The sequence below is a fragment of the Lontra canadensis genome, unplaced genomic scaffold (genome assembly GCF_010015895.1).
Source record: "Lontra canadensis isolate GAN:19392208 unplaced genomic scaffold, GSC_riverotter_1.0 scaffold46, whole genome shotgun sequence".
NCBI classification, from domain to species: domain Eukaryota; kingdom Metazoa; phylum Chordata; class Mammalia; order Carnivora; family Mustelidae; genus Lontra; species Lontra canadensis.
In genome coordinates, this window is record NW_022631040.1 from 14,579,239 (window position 1) to 14,598,308 (window position 19,070).

General features: G+C 40.6%; 1 protein-coding gene across 1 annotated transcript in view; it reads left to right on the plus strand.

Annotated features, from left to right (window-relative positions):
- The window catches only part of TMCO1 (transmembrane and coiled-coil domains 1), a 45,528-nt gene extending 30,553 nt beyond the window's left edge, over nt 1-14,975 (plus strand). Inside the window, exon 7 of the mRNA XM_032872984.1 lies at nt 14,393-14,975. Coding sequence (XP_032728875.1) covers nt 14,393-14,491 — 99 coding nt within the window. The 3' untranslated portion in view covers nt 14,492-14,975. The remainder of the gene's footprint in view (nt 1-14,392) is intronic.
- The last annotated feature ends 4,095 nt before the right edge of the window (nt 14,976-19,070 follow it).

Consider the following 19,070-nt stretch of genomic DNA (forward strand, 5'->3'; position numbering starts at 1 on the left):
ACTCATAATTTTTACTTCTCCTTGTCCCATTCCATGCACTGATACTAATAAGAGAAAAATATGGAAGAGCTATAGGAGTGCGTAGCTAATATAAAAGTGTTGTATTTTAAAGATTTCTTTTGGTGTGCAGTTCTCTTCCCCAAGATCAGTGGTGATCCTAACTTGTTGCCGCGTCCTGAGTGTCAGTACTCATCTTGGGCGGTTAATTTTGTTACCCCAATTTTATTTTATTTTTTTAAGATTTTATTTACTTATTTGACAGAGATCACAAGTAGACAGAGAGGCAGGCAGAGAGAGAGGGAAGCAGGCTCCCTGCTGAGCAGAGAGCCCGATGTGGGGCTAAATCCCAGGACCCTGGGATCATGACCTGAGCCAAAGGCAGAGGCTTTAACCCACTGAGCCACCCAGGTGCCCCTGTTACCCCAATTTTAAACAAGGTATTTTAACATATTAAAAGTCTTAGAAAAATCACCAAAGTGACCTACTTTTATCATTTTTATTTTACCAGTTGCATGTTCTTTCTGTACCTGTTTGTCACTAATTGTTAGCATACGTACTAGAGGATTGTGAACTTCTATCCAGTCTGACATACCTTAGCACCTGAAATGTTACTATGAAAATTATGCTTCTCTCTTTGAATTAAAATGCTTGTTAATTGGCTATTTCCATGGGCTTTTTTGTTTTGTTTTGTTTACTTTTTAGGGTCTTAGGTTACGTGGTAATTGTGAAGGTGCCTATGAAATGAGCAGCTATAAAATAGGAGGCTTTCAGAAATTCAAATTATAGCCGTACTATGATTTCCCCAATGAAGCCATTCTTAGGCAAAAAAGTAGGCCACTTGGTTTCACATATATACTTGGCATAAAGTAGTTTTTTTTTTTTAAAAGATTTTATTTATTTATTTGACAGACAGAGATCACAAGTAGGCAGAGAGGCAGGCAGAGAGAGAGGAGAGGAAGCAGGCTCCCTGCTGAGCAGAGAGCCCGATGCGGGGCTTGATCCCAGGACCCTGGGATCATGACCTGAGCCGAAGGCAGAGGCTTTAACCTACTGAGCCACCCAGGCAGCCCCTGGCATAAAGTAGTTTTAAAGGAACGTAATGAATTGGCGGTTTTTGTTTGCTTGTTTGGGGATGTAAAGTAGAGTGAGTGATGGGGAAACCAATAGAGAATGACTCAAGTTTCCGTAATGATAGGTCATATTCCTCATTATATTATTGGAGTTTTTATCTGGTTTTGTCTACTTGTTATTTTTATCTATATTTTCTCCTTTCCTCTCCAGCTCTTTCAAGGTAATGATTTCTTAATTGTCTACGTATACTTTAAAGTACCTATGTACCTATGTATAGTACGTAGTATGTACCTGACAAGTATATGTCAAACGGATAGTAGATGCTACACCAAAATATAAATTTATAAACTTGGCAAACTGGGGCTATACCGTTTTTTATTCCCAAGAGCAAGATATGAAAATGCATGTTTCTGCCAACCTTGCCACAGAAATTTCTTTTGCGTTTTTACCCATCTGATAAGAATCGCTACCTCATGGTGGCTTTAATTTGCATTTTGGATTGAGCATCCCTGTTTGTCTCAGAGCTGTTCATAAACTCTTTTCTTTCTTTGGTGGCAAGAGACTGTGTATGCCTGTTGCCTATTTCTCTATTGGGTTGTTGGTCTTTTTTGAATTTCAAGCTCTTAGGTGGGAGATTAGCTTTCTCTGGGTGCTGTAAGTTGCATATAATTTTCCAGTTTGTCATTTGTGTTTCATTTGTACTTAATGGTGGTTTTTGCCACACAAAATTTTATTTACTGGATTTTTTTTTTCAGTCAGATTTGTCTTTTATGGCTTCTGGAATTTATTTATTTATTTAAGATTTTTATTTATTTATTTGACAGAGAGAAACACAGCAAGAGAGGGAACACAAGGGCGAGCGGGAGAGGGAGAAGCAGGCTTCCCGCCGAGCAGGGAGCCCAGTGTGGGGCTCGATCCCAGGAGCCTGGGATCATGACCTGAGCTGAAGGGAGACACTTAACAATTGAGCCACCCACGTGCCCCTGGGATTTAAATTACGGTTAGAAAGTTCTTCTGTACGCGAAAGTTTCAAGGAAATTCATCCATGTTTTCTGTTCGTACTTTTCAGTTTCATTCTTTGCCTTTAAATGGTGAGCCAGTCCATTTGGAGTTCATACTGCCATGCCGTATTCCTTCTGTGGCCTCTTCCGCTTTGTCAACTTTACGTGATTTTTAGGAAGGAAAACATAAAAACATGGATTCATTTGAGATCACAGTTTGCCTGCTTTTTTTCGAAGACACAGAAGCCAGAGGGTCAGAAGAATGCAGTGAGGTGAATGACTGGCCTCGAATCCGGTGTGCACGTGATACGGCACATCCCTGCCAGCAGCCCGGTAGTTTGTGTCTGGAGTCCCTACCTAAATTCACCTCTGAAGTGGGAAGGTCTTTTAGTCCCGGTGACAAGTGTTTGAGTGGAGGCACTCCTCCTTTCTTCATAGCTTCCGTAGTAAGAGATCATTCGAAATGTGCTGGTGTCCTAGGGTGGGCTAGGCAGTGTGCCCTGAACCCTTAGAGCAAAAGAATGTGGAGGAGTAGGCCAGATGTCTAGATGACATGCCTGGGGGGTCTCTGGGGGTTAGACTTGCCAGTGTGACTGCCTGTGGCAGCCGAATTCTGCAGAATTCCCCACCTAGTCCTCTCTGATGTCCAGACTCTACTTTCACGTTTCCTGTATTCGGTCATTGCAGTGCTGTTAATCTTTCTCATTTGTTGTGTTAAAATAGACATAAAATTCACTATTTAGCCATTTTCAATAGGCCAGTTCTATGACACGAAGTAGATTTACATTGCTGTACAGCCATCCCCGCTGTCCACCTTTAAAGGTTTTCATCTTCCTACACTGAAAATCCTATAGCGACTCTCCATGACTCCCACCCCTCAGTTGCTGGCAGCCGCCATTCCGCTTTCTGTCTCTGCGCACTGGACCACTCAGACTTGTGGATCTGATTTCACAGGAGTAGAATCATATAATATGTGTCCTTTTGTGACTAGCACGTTTTCAAGGTTCATCCACATTGTAGCACGTGTCAGAATTTCCTCCCTTTTCTGAGGCCAAATATCTCATTGAGTAGATATCCCGTCTTGTTTTTCCACGTATCTGTCGGTGGGTGCTGGGTTGCTTCCACCTTTTGCCCGTCGTGAGCGGGGCTGCTGTGAACACGGTGTATCAACGTCTGTCTGAGTTCCTGCTTACACTTCTGGGTACGGACCCAGAAGTGGAATTACTGGGTCATGCTATGATTTTATGTTCAATTTTTTGAGGTTTTGCCAGCTGACATTCACAGCTACTGCATCGTTTTACCCAGCATTGTTCATCCTAAGCCTTCAATTCTCCACCAGCTTGAGACCGTGTATTAAAGGGTAATTTTTAATGTTTTCCTTTCAGTCAGTAAAACCACAATTTCATTCGCTCAGTGAGTAAAACCATAATTTCATTCGCTCAAGGTTAATTTTTATGCTAAACATGTAAAAACCATGAGTATTTTATGCAGGTTACCTCCAGCTTTGGGGATGGCCTTGCTTGTTTTAACAAGGAAGCCTTCTGATAGTAGTAAATGAGAGTATAGTGTCTAGGAGAGTGAGAAACATTTGTTATAAGTGCCTTGAAAGTGCTAACAATTTAATTGCTGAAGTGATTACTTTGACCACTGGGTTTCCTGAATTTATGTTTTTAAAGTTTTTTGTGAAAGATTATGACTATATTTACATATGTCAGTTAATAACATCTCTACAGGGTTAACCAGAATCCACTTCCTTTACTAAATGTGAGTGATAGTGTAATTAAACCAACCAGCTCTATTCCCTTCGTGACAATAATGCTCCCTTTATTATGATGGGGGCATAATATAAGGTTGATTTAAGGGCATCTCTCTGCTTCAGTCATCTTACCCTATCCTTAAGAGATCATTATCACATTAGTAATAATTCCTTGATAGATTTTTGTTCATTTATTCACTCAACAAAATTGAGCACAGATATATCGTGTCAGGCTCTGTGCTGGGTGCTTAGTATACAGTTTTAAACAAAATTGACATAATTATGGGCCTTACCCTCATGAAACTTTTGTTTCTTTTGAGATTAAAAGGTTAATTTTTCTACCTATAGCTTCACCTTCAAAATTGTTATCAAATATGAGGTTATACAAATACATTTAAAATTACTTCTATTAGTCATTCAGAGTAGAAGCAGAGGAAACAAAGATTGAACTTTGGATCTAAACTAACGATTTTATGACGTGTTACTAGTTCACATAGGTATATATGAATCTGGTTTTCATCTAGTACATATTTTTCCCCATGCTAGGATTTTATTAAATAATTCACTATTGCCTTAAGAGGTTTCAAGGGAAAGCAAAAGTAATGCTAAGCTGATGATGAAATAGATTTTAAGACACTTCAGAAACTTCAAAGTGATGGGGAGAGAGGAAGAACGGATTGGAAGGTTGAGGAAATACAGTGTTTGGAGGTAAAACATCAGTGTTTGAATCTTGTTGCCACTTTATTGGCCGAGTGTCCTTGGGAATGTCAACCTCTTGGAGTCTCTGTGAGTCTCAGTTTTCATAAAGGTAAAAAGAGGTTGGTGGATTACCTTACCATGTTACGATAATCAGAAGACAATGATACAGGATGTTAGTTCTTAGGGTCACATTTTTTTAATGGATCAATTAGTGCCCCCTCCTTTGGGGTACTTTACAAATTTAATATTTATTCCCCAGCCCAAGATAGGATAAAGTTGCCTTTTTTTTTTTTTTAAGATTTTATTTATTTATTTGACAGCCAAAACTCACAAGTAGGCAGAGAGGCAGGCAGAGAGAGAGAGAGGTGGAAGAAGGCTCCCTGCTGAGCAGAGAGCCCGATGCGGGGCTCGATTGGACTCTGAGATCATGACCTGAGCTGAAGGCAGAGGCTTTAACCCACTGAGCCACCCAGGAGCCCCAAAGTTGCTTTTTATAGCTTGAATCAGGGTGATATGCCGCTAACTGAAAATAAATCTAATTACCTTTTCTCATTTTATCTTTTTCCTTTTTTAAAATTCCTTAATGCTTAGTGATTAAATGATTAGCTGCCTTGACCTTCACACCGCAACTGTTTCTTTTGTGTGAATTTGCAGCAGCGGAAATGGTAGGTCTGCCAGCTTCCAGCTGGGGTGTTAAGTCAGTCCCGGCTAGTGAATTCAAGAATAGAAGGAAATTTCCTTAATTCCCCAAATTAAAGTACCTGCTTTTTAAATTTTCTTCTTCTTATGAGCTAGCAATAGATTGTATAAATGGCAGTCTCCTCTATAAAAAGTACTCTAATCTCAGGAGAAACCCAAGCAGACTTACCTGGTAAACAGCTAAGGGGAAACTGGCCTTGTCTAATGAATTTATACAACTGTAAAACTTATGAATGGAATTCTCTGTCTTTGAAAGCAGGATTAGTGGTTCTGAGGAAGAATGGAAGAAAGAGTTTTATTTTCTTTCTTTTGTCACCCGTATCTTAACATGCAACTTTATGTATGTAGGACTATATCTGCGAAAGTATCAGTGAGAATTCATCATTGTCTCTTTCAACAGGTATATGCGCCCAGGAGAGTGATAAAAATAAGTAGATTTTATTTTTTTCACTCTTGGGTTTCTTAGGGCAAAGAATTTTGATACGCCCTATGTGTTTGTATAAAAGCAGGTCTCATCATGTCACGTCAGTATATCTTAAAGCCATCAAAGTAAGAAGACCCAAGTGCCTGCCGTCTCCTGTTCCTCATCATTACATATGCCACTTCATTCAAGACTCAGATCTCAGTTCATTAATGTCAGTACAGCTCGTCTACAAGCAGAGTGTTTTCATTTTTAGTACTCAGCCTCACGTCAGTCAGAGAATGCGGGCGGTTCAGAAAAATGAGAGCTTACCTAGTAAGTGAGAAGAACAGATGATTGGGCATTACCTTAACCTGATCTCTTTGTGAACTGTTTCAGTGCATGAGTTCAAGGCTTTATTTTGAATATTGCCTGTCATTGCTGAAGATTGATTCAGTCTTTATACAGGGCCACAAGTTCTTCTTTGATGCTGAGGATAGGGGGTAAAACGCAATGGTTTCTGCCTTTGTAAAACTCACAATCTGTGTGGAAAGACAGACCCGTATGTAATAGGAGAGTATGATTGATGCCTTTTGGGGTGTGTGTGTGTGTGTGTGTGTGTGTGTACAAAATGGCATCAGAGGGGGGAAAAAAGCATGTTTTGGAAGCAAAATGGCTAAGGGATGAAGCTAAGGTTCTTTACAAAGGGGCCATTTTAGTTACAGGATGAGTAGGGCTTTTCCAATCTTATCAGAGCATCTTTTTTTTTTCTTTTTTAAGATTTTATGTATTTATTTGATAGAGCACAAGTAGGCAGAGTGGCAGACAGAGGGACAGGCAGAGGGAGAGGAGAAGCAGGCTCCCCGCCAAGCAGGGAGCCCGATGTAGGGCTGGATCCCAGGACCCTGAGATCCTGACCTGAGCTGAAGACAGACCGACTGAGCCCCCCACAGGCGCTCTTTATTGGAGCATTCTTGGCATTGGGAGTGGTGTGGATAGAAGACTCCAGAGTGCAAAATGCTTGGTGGAGTGTAACAGGAGCCGAGCGTGCCGCTGCTTAGTGTCAGCCCCTCCCGGTGCAGCGACGGGTGATGCCTCACTCTCTCTCTCTCTCTCTCTCTCTCTCTCTCTCTCGTAGTGTAAGTCTGCTGGTGCCAAGTACTCTTGATCTTCATTTATCTAAAATATTTTTATCTTTATTCCTAAAGGATATTTTCACTGGATAAGGAATTCTGGGTTAACTGGGTTTTTCTCATTTATTTGTTTTAATCCTTTCAGCATTCTAAAATGCCTTTCCACTACCTTCTGGCCTCCATTGTTTCTGATGAGAAGCCCTTTATATCTCTATATCCCTGTAGATGATGTGTCACTTTTTTCTGGCTGCTTTTAGATTTTTTTTTTTTCCTTTAAGTTTGGTTTTCAGCAGTTTGGCTGGATGTGCCTAGGGTAATAATTTTTCTTTTTTTTTTTTTATGCTGCTAGAGGTTTTTTTTTCCTGCCCGCCCGTTCCTTCTCTCTGCTTTTCTGATTCCAGTTTCTTACATGTTTGTCTTTTCAGTATTGTCTAAGAGGACCCTGCAGCTCTGTTCAATTATTAAAAATCTTTTCCTCTCTGCTCTTTAGATAGGATAATTTCTGGTTAATCTGTGTTTAGTTTAGTGACTTCTCTGTCATCCCTCATCTGAGTTAACCTTAAGCGTACACAATGATTTTTAAATTGTGATATATTATTTTTTAGTTTCAGAATTTCCGTTTGACTCTTTTTTTGCTATCTTTTTGCCTTGCTGAGATTTCCTATTTCTTAATTTATTGTGAACATACTTTATGCCCTTAAGCGTAAAGCATATTTAGCTGCTTTTTAAAAAAAAGATTTTATGTATTTATTAGAGAGAGACAGCACTCAAGCAGGGGTGGGGAGGGGCAGAGGGAGAGAGAGAATCTCAAGCAGATTCTTCGCTGAGTGCAGAGCCTGATGTGGGGCTTGCCCACGTGACCCTGAGATCATGACCTGAACGAAACCAAGAGTCAGACGCTTAACCAGATGTTTGAGCCACCCAGATGCCTCTGTTTAGCTGCTTTAAAATACAAACAAGCCTTATCTACTGATTCCAACATTTGGATAATCTGAAGATTGGACTCTGTTGCTGGCTTTCTTAAGTACGGGTCAGGTTTCTTGTTGGTGTATCTAATTATTGTGGATTGTATCTTGGACTTTGTTTCGACAGGTGGTAGATACTCTGGATTCTGTTATACTTTGGAAGAGTGTTGAGTTTTTTAGTTAAGCAGGCAGTTACCTTGGCACTCAAAAATTTAGACTCTGTCTCCTTTGCAGTAGGCAGTACCCGAACCTCAGTTATTTTAGTCTCAGTTGGGGTGCTTGAAGGCTGGCTTACACTTGCATAGTTTAAGAGATTTGGGCAGAGTTTAAATGTAGTTTTGAACTTCTCCTCTGTTAACTGTTTTTCTAGGATTTTCTTACTCAGTTTTAAGCTGCTGTAGTCACCCAAATCCTGCTCTTTGGTTCTTCAAACCAAGGAGACTTAAGTTTTGTTCTGAGTCTTAGATACCTCCTCTGTACCAGCCACATCCTACCGTTCATTATACATACATACGTACATACATGTATAACATACAAACATACATCTTGTCTTCCTGCACTGAACTAAAGCTCAGAACATTCTCCTTGATGGATCCTCAGGTAAAGGGCTAACCGGGCTCTCGGGATGTTCATTGGACAGACAGTTAGGTGAGAGACGGGGATTTGGGGTGTTCCTTGGTCACCTGACATCCCCCTACCCCCTCAAAAAAAGACCTTTATTATAAGCAAGGCCTTTAGACATCCTAGGACGGAAAATGTTCAACAGCATTACAAAGGAAGTGGTATTACTCTAGTGCAAATTTGATGTTCTCCTCTTCCTTTCAGAATTTTGATTTCCACTTTGCAAGATATATGTTGAAATCTGCAGTATAATTTGTTACAAGATAGTCACATTCTAGACTGCTAGAGCCACAGGGACTTTGGCTCCCTTGAAAGTGCTTGGTGGGAAGCTTGAAGGGTCCAGCAGGAGACTTCAGGTCCCTAATGGTATTTTATCTGTTTTCTGTAGTGGGTTTTTTCATGAGATTTTTGTTTAAAGAAAGGATTCTGTGGCCTAAAGGGTTGAAAGTGATTGATCTATTCATCCCCCTTCTTCCCAGGGGGTTGGGCAATGGAGATACAGTAAGGGGAGAAGACTGCCTTATTGCTGCTTTGCCTGGTTTGCCAGTGCTGGGACTCAAGTCTTCTGATTGCCGACCCAGCAGTATTTCAGGTACCCCTGGGTACTGCCATTGGTTCCAGTAAATATTTCATCTCTACGTCATTCTCCAAAACAGCTAATTTAGATAGAATGTGAAAACCCTGGGGTTGTTGGGTGGGGTCATCTAAGGTGATCGGATTTCTATACAGCTTTATGGATGTAGTAAAGATGATGTTATGGGAACTTGATGAGAAATTGTAATCAATTGGAAGTGAAGGCTGGTTGCTTGTGTCAGAGAAACTAACAAAGAATAAACTGAGGATTGCCATGGCTGAGTTATTTTAGCTAAATGACTAAGGAATAACATTTAGCAGAATGTGTTTATGGCTAGTGACCTGGGTCTTCCCAAAATATCCAGTTAGCAACCAACAACTTCCTTTTCTTGATCACCGGTTCTCATCCTTTGCAAAGAGGAAGGAACGCAAATCCTGTAGTGGTATTTTTCTGGGTTTCCTGCCAATAGAAGTCATGATTATGGGAAAATGTTTTTCCTTTGTTTTTCCCTTCTGACATAAACTCCTCAGTTGTTACCCTATTACACAGGACTGGACAGAAATTCAAAATTATTGTTTTATATTTTTCTGTAGCCTTACCAAATCTAACTCTGTTTTGCATGTATGTTAAGTATTCTTCCATATCATCTTTATAATATATTAAAGTTTTTTGTCTTTTAGTAAAATACATATTTCTAAGCTAAGTCTTGCTAAGAAGGCCTGAAAAATTGGAGGAGAATTAAGAGATTATGGGAACGCAGTCAGGTCAAGTTTAATAGATAAAGTTGTTGAAAGACATAACAGAGATAATATCTACAACAGTATCTGCTACAGTGTCATGCTCAGTAAGAATTTATTGAATTGCCGTCTGACAGTTTACTTTTTCCTCATCTGCATGTAAGGATAACAAGCCTGCCTCAGTTGTTGTGAGGATTAAATGAGAACATGCATGTGAAGTACTTAGAACAATGTCTAGCACTTTGAGAAAGCACCCATAGAAATAGTCACCTTTATTTTATTTTTTAAAAATTTTATTTATTTATTTGAGAGAGAGTGCACGCACACAAGCAGGAGGAGAGGGAGAAGCAGGCTCCCTGCTCACAGGGATCCTAATGCGGGGCTCCATCCCAGGACCCTGGGATTATGACCTGAGCTGAATGAAGGCAGACGCTTAATGGAATGAGCCACCCAGGCTCCCCTCGCCTTCATTTTATTTTTATTTTATTTTATTTTTTTAAATTTTTAAAAAAGATTTTATTTATTTATTTGACAGAGAGAGATCTCAAGTAGGCAGAGAGGCAGGCAGAGAGAGAGGAAGGCAAGCAGGCTCCCTGCTGAGCAGAGAGCCGGTTGTGGGACTCGATCCCAGGACCCTGAGATCATGACCTGAGCCGAAGGCAGCGGCTTAACCCACTGAGCCACCCAGGCGCCCTAACCTTCATTTTAAATTATCCTGTTTAGGGGTGTTTGGGTGGCTCAGTTGGTTAAGCATCTGCTCAGGTTATGATCCCACAGTCGTGGGATCGAGCTCCAAGTTGGACTCCGTGCTGAGTGGGGAGTCTCCTTCTTCTCCTGCTACCCGCCCTGCTCATGCTTACTTGCTTGCTCTCTCTCAAATAAAGAAATAAAATATTTTTTAAAGATTAAAAAAAAATTATCCCACTTAGCAATATTTCAAAAAGTTGGAGGCAAGGAATGAGAAAAGGGTATATGAACTGCTATTTTTTATATATCTTTACAGTTTTTATATGCATTTTGTGTAGACTATTTTTTAAAGCAGTTTTAGGTTCCCCGCAAAATTGAGCGAAGGTACGGACCTGTCCCATCTTGTCACTGCCCTGGCATGTGTGTAGTCTCACCCTCACCCACGATGTCCCCCAGCGCCGGGGTGCTGCATGTGTTCTAGTCCTCGAGCTTACCACGACGCTTCATTGTCATCCAGAGTCCCCAGTTTACGTTAGGGTTCACTCTGGGTGCTGGACGTTCTGTGGGTTTGATTTATATGCATTTACTTTTTTAAAGACTTGTTTATTTGAGAGACAGAGAGCACGACGGGGTGGGGGGCAGAGGGAGGAGCAGGCTCCCCACCGAGCAGGGAGCCCAACGTGGGGGCTCAGTCCCAGGACCCTGGGATCATGACCTGAGCTAAAGGCAGATGTTTCACCGACTGAGCCACTCAGGCGCCCCTGCGTTAATTACTTAACAATATAACATATTCTTGTGCTTATATATAGTCTTTACAGGCCAGGCGTGCTACAAGATTATTTTTTATTACTAAGATAACCATCTCTTAAAGAGTGGTTTAATAGAGAAAAACTATACTTTGAGTTGTATGTCCGTTCACATCCTGACTTGTAACCTCTCTGTCTCAACTTTCTCATCTCCAAAGCAAGGATAACTGAAGCCTGGCATCCAGTCCTTAGAACTATTTGGAAACTTTAAGGTGCATGGAATGTTGGATGGTATTATTACTGTGGAGAGAATGGTGATCTCTTTTCTTTTACCCATCTTTTTTGTATCTTGAGAGCATCAGTTCTCTCCTACACCAAAAAGACTTCACAGACAGGGAAGCAGAGAAAATTTTATCTAAGAGAAACCATCAAAAGACCTGGGTTCATATGTGAAACTATAGGAATTTAAACATTGTTTAGAATTTCACAAGGATGAGATTGCATGCGGTGAATAGAAAGCATTTACATTAAAATATAGATACTTGAGTAATGAACATTGACAGACTTAGTGTTCCCAAGGGGAGGCTGTGCTAAGAGCTGCAGGAGAACAAAATATGGAGCTGCCTGGATTGCCGGGAGCCACAGCCTTGCCACGGAAGTGCGTCCGTTTAACATTTTTGTTGTTCGAGCTCTTCCCATCTGCAGCAGTGGACTTGCGTCCAGTAGTCATTTAGATGTTTTTATTTCATAAATGAGACTGTCAGCAGACTACCCTCCAATGTATTTCCTATTTTCCTTTGAGTTGTGGTCTTTAAATTATAGTAAACATGTAATTTAAAGGGCACCAGAGGCTTCATCCTAGTTTTTATCTCTAAAATGGTAAGGACTCACTTAATTGGCCCCTGTCTCTACAGAATAACTGATCAAGGATGTCTAGTATGTTTTGTCTAGACTGTATTATTGTTTGTTAACTAGACGGATGTGTTTATCAGCAGCTGATTCTGTAATGTCTTATTTTTTCCAATTTTATCTTTAAAGTAATTTCCTGTAATGCCTTGCTTAATGCTGCATATATTGTAGGTGGTCAGTAAACACTTACTGATTAAATAAAAGAAATTGGAAATTAGTGACATTATATCATTTGTTCTTATTGTTTTGTGCACCTTTTTAGAAGTAGGGATGAAGGAGCTATTTTTTATTGCAAAAGTAGTACATTCTCCAGCTTTGCTAAGGAAAAGCAGCCTGATCTAATGATTTTTTTTTCCTTAGCTTCTTCCCAGATTTCTTTTTAAAGTAAACCACAAGGGGTTTGGGGGGATGGGGTAGCTGGGTGATACACATTGGGGAGTATGTGTTATAATGAGCACTGGGTATTATATAAGACTGTTGAATCACAGACTTGTGCCCCTGAAACAAATAATACATTATATGTCAATTATTAAAAAAAAGTAAAGCACAAGCTGCAGTATAGTGAGTGTGTGGACTGATGCGTAAACGAATGAATGAAGTATTTTGTGATAAATATAATTTGAATGAGTTCTTAAAGTTGTGTCTGCGTATTTCCATATTCTGTCGTATTATGACGGTGTGCTGTGTCAGAAATGGAAACACTCAAGTCAGTAGCACTCCTCATTTCTGAGGATGAAGGATTGGGGGATTGTATGCACTTCAGAAAGGGCTGGATGTGGGTATTGTCATGGCGCGCTACGTGCCACGGGTACTCGGTACTCGGTGACTACGGCATGAATGTGCGCGCGCCCACCTGCCCTCCGTGGGGATGCAGTGTGTTCTGAAGACCAGAGCTTCAGCTCCTGCTGTGTAAGAGAATCCATCCGATCCTGAAGCCAGACACATGGGTTTTAATTCTAACTTTGCTCTTCATTTAAACTTTGTAATTTTGGACAAACCATCACACTTCTTCCAGGTTCTCATTGGAATTCCTCAAAACAAAATGAAAGAATCGAGCAAGAGGAAGTAGATGATCTTTAAGGTTTTTCCCTCTAATGAATGCTGTACAAAATCTTAACACCTGGGGCACCTGGGTGGCTCAGTGAATTAGGCCTCTGCCTTTGGCTCGGGTCATGATCCCGGGGTCCTGGGATAGAGCCCCATATCAGGCTCTCTGCTCAGCAGGGAGCCTGCTTCTCCTCTCTCTGTCTGCCTGCCTCTCTGCCAACGTGTGATCTCTTTCTCACCCTCTCTCTCTCTGTCAAATAAATAAATAAAATCTTCAAAAAAAAAAAATCTTAACACCTGACCCTTAACTGAAGCTCTCCACATTCACAAACCCTCTTACTTCCTGCTTTAAAAAGGCATAGGGTTCAGTGCCCGCATCACACTCTCCACTCGTGGTTTGCTCTCTGGTACGCCCACACCTGTCTGTTCCTACCAGGTGAGTGAGTCATTGCTTTTCAAGAGCCTCTGTTTATCCTAAAACTGTTTATGCTGGTTTTACATGTTTTTGTATTTATGTCATTTAATTTAATGTTACAGTAAGTAATAAAATAAAAATATAAAGTGATTTTTATGAGAACTACTTTAATGAAGTGGATTTTAAAAAAAGCCTGCTGAATTGGATATAATGAGACAAGTGAAAAGATGAGGGGAGGTGCTAGAAATCTAGGAGGATTCTGGACTCAGATTGCTGTGCAGGAACCTAAGCCCTTAGCACTCAGAAAAAACTGAAAGTGAGCATTTCAGTTTCAGCTTTAGGTGGTGCAGTAATGACCAAATCCAGCTGATGATCCGTACTGAAAGAAAAGGACTTGCTGTAAGAAACAGCTAATGAATATACTTTATATGCTTCGTGTTGAAATAAAAGATTACCTCTTTTAATGATTCTCCACTTGAAAAAATCAGCATCTTTGGTTGTGGACCAAAGTCCCATTAGGTGAGAGGGCTCTTACTGCCCTGTGATCTCCATCATGTTGTAGGTCTTTTAAAAAGTGACACCATAGTGGGAAGCCTGGGTGGCTCATTTGGTTAAGCGTTTGCCTTCCGCTCAGGTCATGATCGCAGGGTCTTGGGATCGAGTCCCACATCAGGCTCTTTGCTCAGCAGGGAGCCCGCATCGCCCTCTGCCTGCTGCTCCCTACGCTTGTGCGCTTTCTCTCTCCATCCGACAAATAAATAAAAGTCTTTTTTAAAAAACTATTAAAAAATAACATGGTAGTAGTAATTGTCCTTTTTTAGGTCATAGTGGTACTTTTAACTTATATGCCTTCTGTTCCTATGGGATCTATGTGAAACACTCTTCTCTCTATCTCATATTAAAACCCAGTTTTAATTCTGTTTTCTTCACAGAACATCCAGAAGATTCTTGGCCTTGCCCCTTCACGAGCTGCCACCAAGCAGGCAGGTGGATTTCTTGGTCCACCCCCTCCTTCTGGGAAGTTCTCTTGAAATCAAGAACCCTGTAATTCCTGTCATTCTTTTTAAACATTCAGATTAGACTGGCAACTATTTTGTAGCAAGAACCATAGACAGCCTTAGCACTTGGGCCACTTTCTAGTTCTGAGTTATTTCTAGACTTTTTGGATATGATTCAAATGAGAATGGCACCCAGCAAGCACGATAGTACTTTCTGTCACAGATTAACTTTTAGAAAAATAAGTTTGTTGGTTAGATAAGTTCAGGCAATATTTATGTAATGAGAAACAAATAGCATCTTTCTCTGTTTGGCTTACATGAATATTTTCTGTGGAACCTACTCTCAAGTCTGTGCTGTGTGCTATGTACCATGGAAGTTGGCCCTCCATGAGCATTTAGAGATCTGGAAGAAAAACTTAGTTTGTGGTATCTTAATTGGAACTATTTGTTGTACATCGTTTCCAAGCCAAATATAGTACTCAAGATCAATAAAGAGGCCAAAATTTTAGCTATTTCATCTGCAAGGTGAGATCTGTTCTGTACCATATTCCTAGATACATGTTTTTAGTAATCTGAACATAAACATTGGCCAGGAAGGGCTAAACTAAAAGTTTTAAATGTACTATTTTATCAAACTTGTCTTATAAGCTCAAAGTATAGAGTTGTCCTATTATAGGAAGTGGGAAGCACAAGAGGAAAGAAAAGTAACTCATAGGAGTATAAAAATGAGGGTCCTTGGCGTCCCTTTTTACCCTCGTGTGACCTACGGGTTTCTGGGCAAGGCATTCTTCGTCCCCCCGGAGGCAAGGGTGTAGCTGGAGGTAGACCGTCTCGCAGGGCTTCCTTTTGGTCCCAGTGGCCATGCTCCTGCCATGCTCCTTTGTAAATGATGAGAGGATGCTTCTATCATCTTCCCTGCCTAATCCCTGAAATTGGAAATCTCATGTGGAGTGATGACTCTAGCACAAACACATTCATTTATCATAGTCTGCTTAGATGCATGTATTCCCCCGTGAGAGAAGACATGCTATTTGTGAAGTAACAACTGTTAGGCTGCTAGCAAACTTGTTGATGGCATAAAATCCAGAAGACCGTGGGATAATACCTTCAAAGCTGAGGAAGATAATTATCAGCCTAGAATTTTATGTACAGCTAAGCCATAACATGGGGGGTAAAACTGGGAGGCAGTATTTTCAGAGCTACAAAATGAAAGATAATTGAATTATTAAAGGATGTATTCCCGGGGCACCTGACTTGTTCAGTCAGTAGAGCATGCAGCTCTCGATCTTGAGGCCATGAGTTCAAGCCCCATGTTGGGCATAGAGCTCATACTGAAAAAAGAAAGACATATGTATGTATGTATTTCTTCCAGGAGGACAGAAAAGACTACCAGGAGGAAGGTGTGGGACATAAGAAACATGGCCAACATAGAAATTAATAAAATATATGGGTACATTTAAGTGTTTTATGGATTATCTAGCTAAGAGTTATTTCAAGAAAACCCCATAAGGTTCTTACCCCATCTGACAGATGAAGAAACTGAGGTAAGAGAGGTTAAGTAACTTGTTCACCATCACTTAGCTAGTGAGGGGCAGAGTCAAGATTTGGAGCGAAGCCATCTAGAGTTAGTGTCCTGGGCTCCAGTGCCTTGCCATAGGCAGGCGGTGATTTCCCTTCCCTAGGCTCTTATCCCTTCGGCTAGAGAGTGCAGGAGCCCTGAAGGTGGGGGGCGGGGGTTAGTTGTTCTTGTGTCCTTCAAGCCATTACACCAGTGGACACAGCAAAAGCTCAACAAAAGCAGACGAAACGGAGCAGGAATCTTCGTCTCTAGGTCAGTTTGGTCAGAAAGGTTGTGTGATAACGGACGGCGATGATTTCTAATGGTGTTTTCCCCATGTCATTGACCATTCCAGGCAAAATGATGGTCATGATAACAATGATGACAAAAATGATGGAATCTCTCTAAAGCATAAAAAGAGAAGGAACCACACTGAAAATTCTGCCAATGCCTTTGTAAAGTGAGACTGGTCCATCCTACCACTTACACCCTTAGGTTTTGATTATAGGGCTTTCTAATTAAATTTCTTATGGACCAGGTTTTCATAAAGTGTATTTCCATAGACGGAGAGTAAAAAGGAAGGAGAGTAACATCTCCTCACCCTATTTCTAAAAGAACATAAATAGATGTATTACAAAAGAATAAAGCTACCAGATCCTAAGAATGTAAATCAAAGGATATATTAAGGGCTATGCAACCTCACAATTATTTTTTTTTTAATTACTTGCCCTGAAAAATTTTCAAGACTAGTCATTTGGATGACTAGATCCAGACCATCACGGAATCATTGGAGATGACCTTTCAGGCCAGAAGAGCCTCTGAACGTCTCTCAAAATGTATGAAATGGCTACTGGGCCAATGCAGAGGATAATTGTCCCTTTTCTAGTTTAAGGGAAACAAAATCAAGCATTTTCAATGCCATGTATTAGCCTACTCAGGTTGCACTCATAATACGCTAAAGCAGAAAACTTTCCCAAAAAATGCGGGTAAGCCTGGATTTATTCACAGACAGCATTCCAAAATCCAAGTCAGTTTGGAAATTGGAAAGCAAATGGCTGTAAGTACCCATATGCCTGAGCAGACTGGGGTCCCTCGTCTCCCACGTTAAGTCATCCTCTGGGGGGTCAGGAACTTAAGCGACACCAGTGGGTTGGCGAGCATACAGAATTCCCCTACATCCAAATCAAAATCATTTTGCCACATACTATTATATAGTAGGTTTTATTTCCAGTATACTTTCTTTTTTTGCATTAATTCTGCTTAAGTTACAATCTTCTAATTTACTTTTACCCTTGAGGTTTTAAACTTTTTAGAATGGAAAAAAATCTCAAAAAGTCTTAAAAAGTACAAAGAACACTAAGATACCCATTATTCAACGATTTTTAACTCATGACCAATCTCATGTCTGCCCCTGCCTGCTTCCTATAGTATTTTGAAGCAAATCCTAGGCATCCCATCTTTTATGCATAAATATTAGTGCTTTTAAATACGTGTGTGTATAATCTAACCTTACTTATATACCTAAAAAATGGATAATTGTCTAAAGATGTCAAAATTTGTTGCAATCTTTTTTGAATGAAGACCCAAATAAGATAACTATTACGATAGGCTGATAAGCATCGTAAATGTCTTCAGTCCGCTGTAGCAGTTTTCAAACTAGAGCATGTCGGAATCCCTACAAGCCTTATTAAAACAGAGTTTCTGATTCTAAGTCTGGGGTCGAGCTTAGTAATTTGCACTTCTGATGAATGCAAGGTGATGCTCATGCTGTCGGGTTTGGAGCCCACTCACATTTTAGCTCCCCACTCTCTCATTTTCCCCTTGCAATTTATTTATTGAAGAAACTGAGCTGTTTACCCTGTAGAGTTTCCCTCAGTTTGGGTTTTGCTGATCGTATCCTGTTTATTCTTGCCTGCACTTGTCGATGGGGAGAGAACACTGTGTGTGGATGTCATTGGGCTCAGGTCCTTGTCACTGTCCCCTGAGTTCCCCTGCAGCAGCCTCCCAGGCTGGCTTCCTTACTCTGGCCCGTCGCCCATCCTGTCATGAGAATTCTTTCTCAACTGTAAGTCCAGCTGTGTTGCTTCGCCAAGGAAAGTGGTCCAGTGGCTCCCAGGAGTGTCTGAGTAAGGGTTTTGGCACCAGTCTGGATCTCTAGTCCATTCCAGTCTGGATCTCTGGTCCCCGCTCTCACCCCGATAAACCTAGGCTCCAGTCAAGCAGAATTTATCTTGAGAATATATTTTCACAGTCTTTTTGGACATCATTACCCTTGTTTTCTCTGCCTAGAATGTTCTCCTATTCCCTTCTAGACGCTGCTCAAGCATCCTCTCCTAAGTTTGCTTTGACTGTTAGACGGCCGGTTCTTTCCCCTCTCTGTGTCTCTGTTTGTGTTTTTCATATATGAATCACTTATTAAAAATGGGCAAGTGTCTTAACTCTAAGTCTCAACTGCCTCATCTGGAAAATGGGGTTACTATACTCTAGTCAAAGCTCCCTTATCCAACCTCCTCTTATGCAAGTCTTCCCCGCATCCTCTCTGTTCTGCGAATGCTGACTGGTGCACACAGCATGTCAGATGCTCTTAGCCATGCTTATGCACTTGAGCCCCCACCTGGGAACTGTGGAACGTTATTTGTTTTGTTAATTTTAGTCACGCAAATTGACGAGATCTGCAAATTCATAAAACAGGAATGCAAAAAGAATTGCATCTATGAAAATGGTTTGGAATGACTCAATAAAAGCAAGTTGCTAAACATAATTGCTCTGACTTATTTGTGGGTGAAATAACAAAGACTGAAAAAGTAATAATTTAGGAAGATTCAGCCCTTCTACCCTTTCTCAGGGTTTCAGTTCATATCCCACATCAAGGAAACCAAAACTGGACATCAGAGGCGATACGTTTGATTTTAAAACATTTTATCTTTGGAAAGCATCCACCATAAAACGTTGGATTTTTGTCATTTCAAGTTCTGTTTGAATTCTTAAAATTTTTAAAAACCCTGAGTTGCAAATGTTTGGTTCTTTTGTATTACTGCTAAAAAGTATGCATGG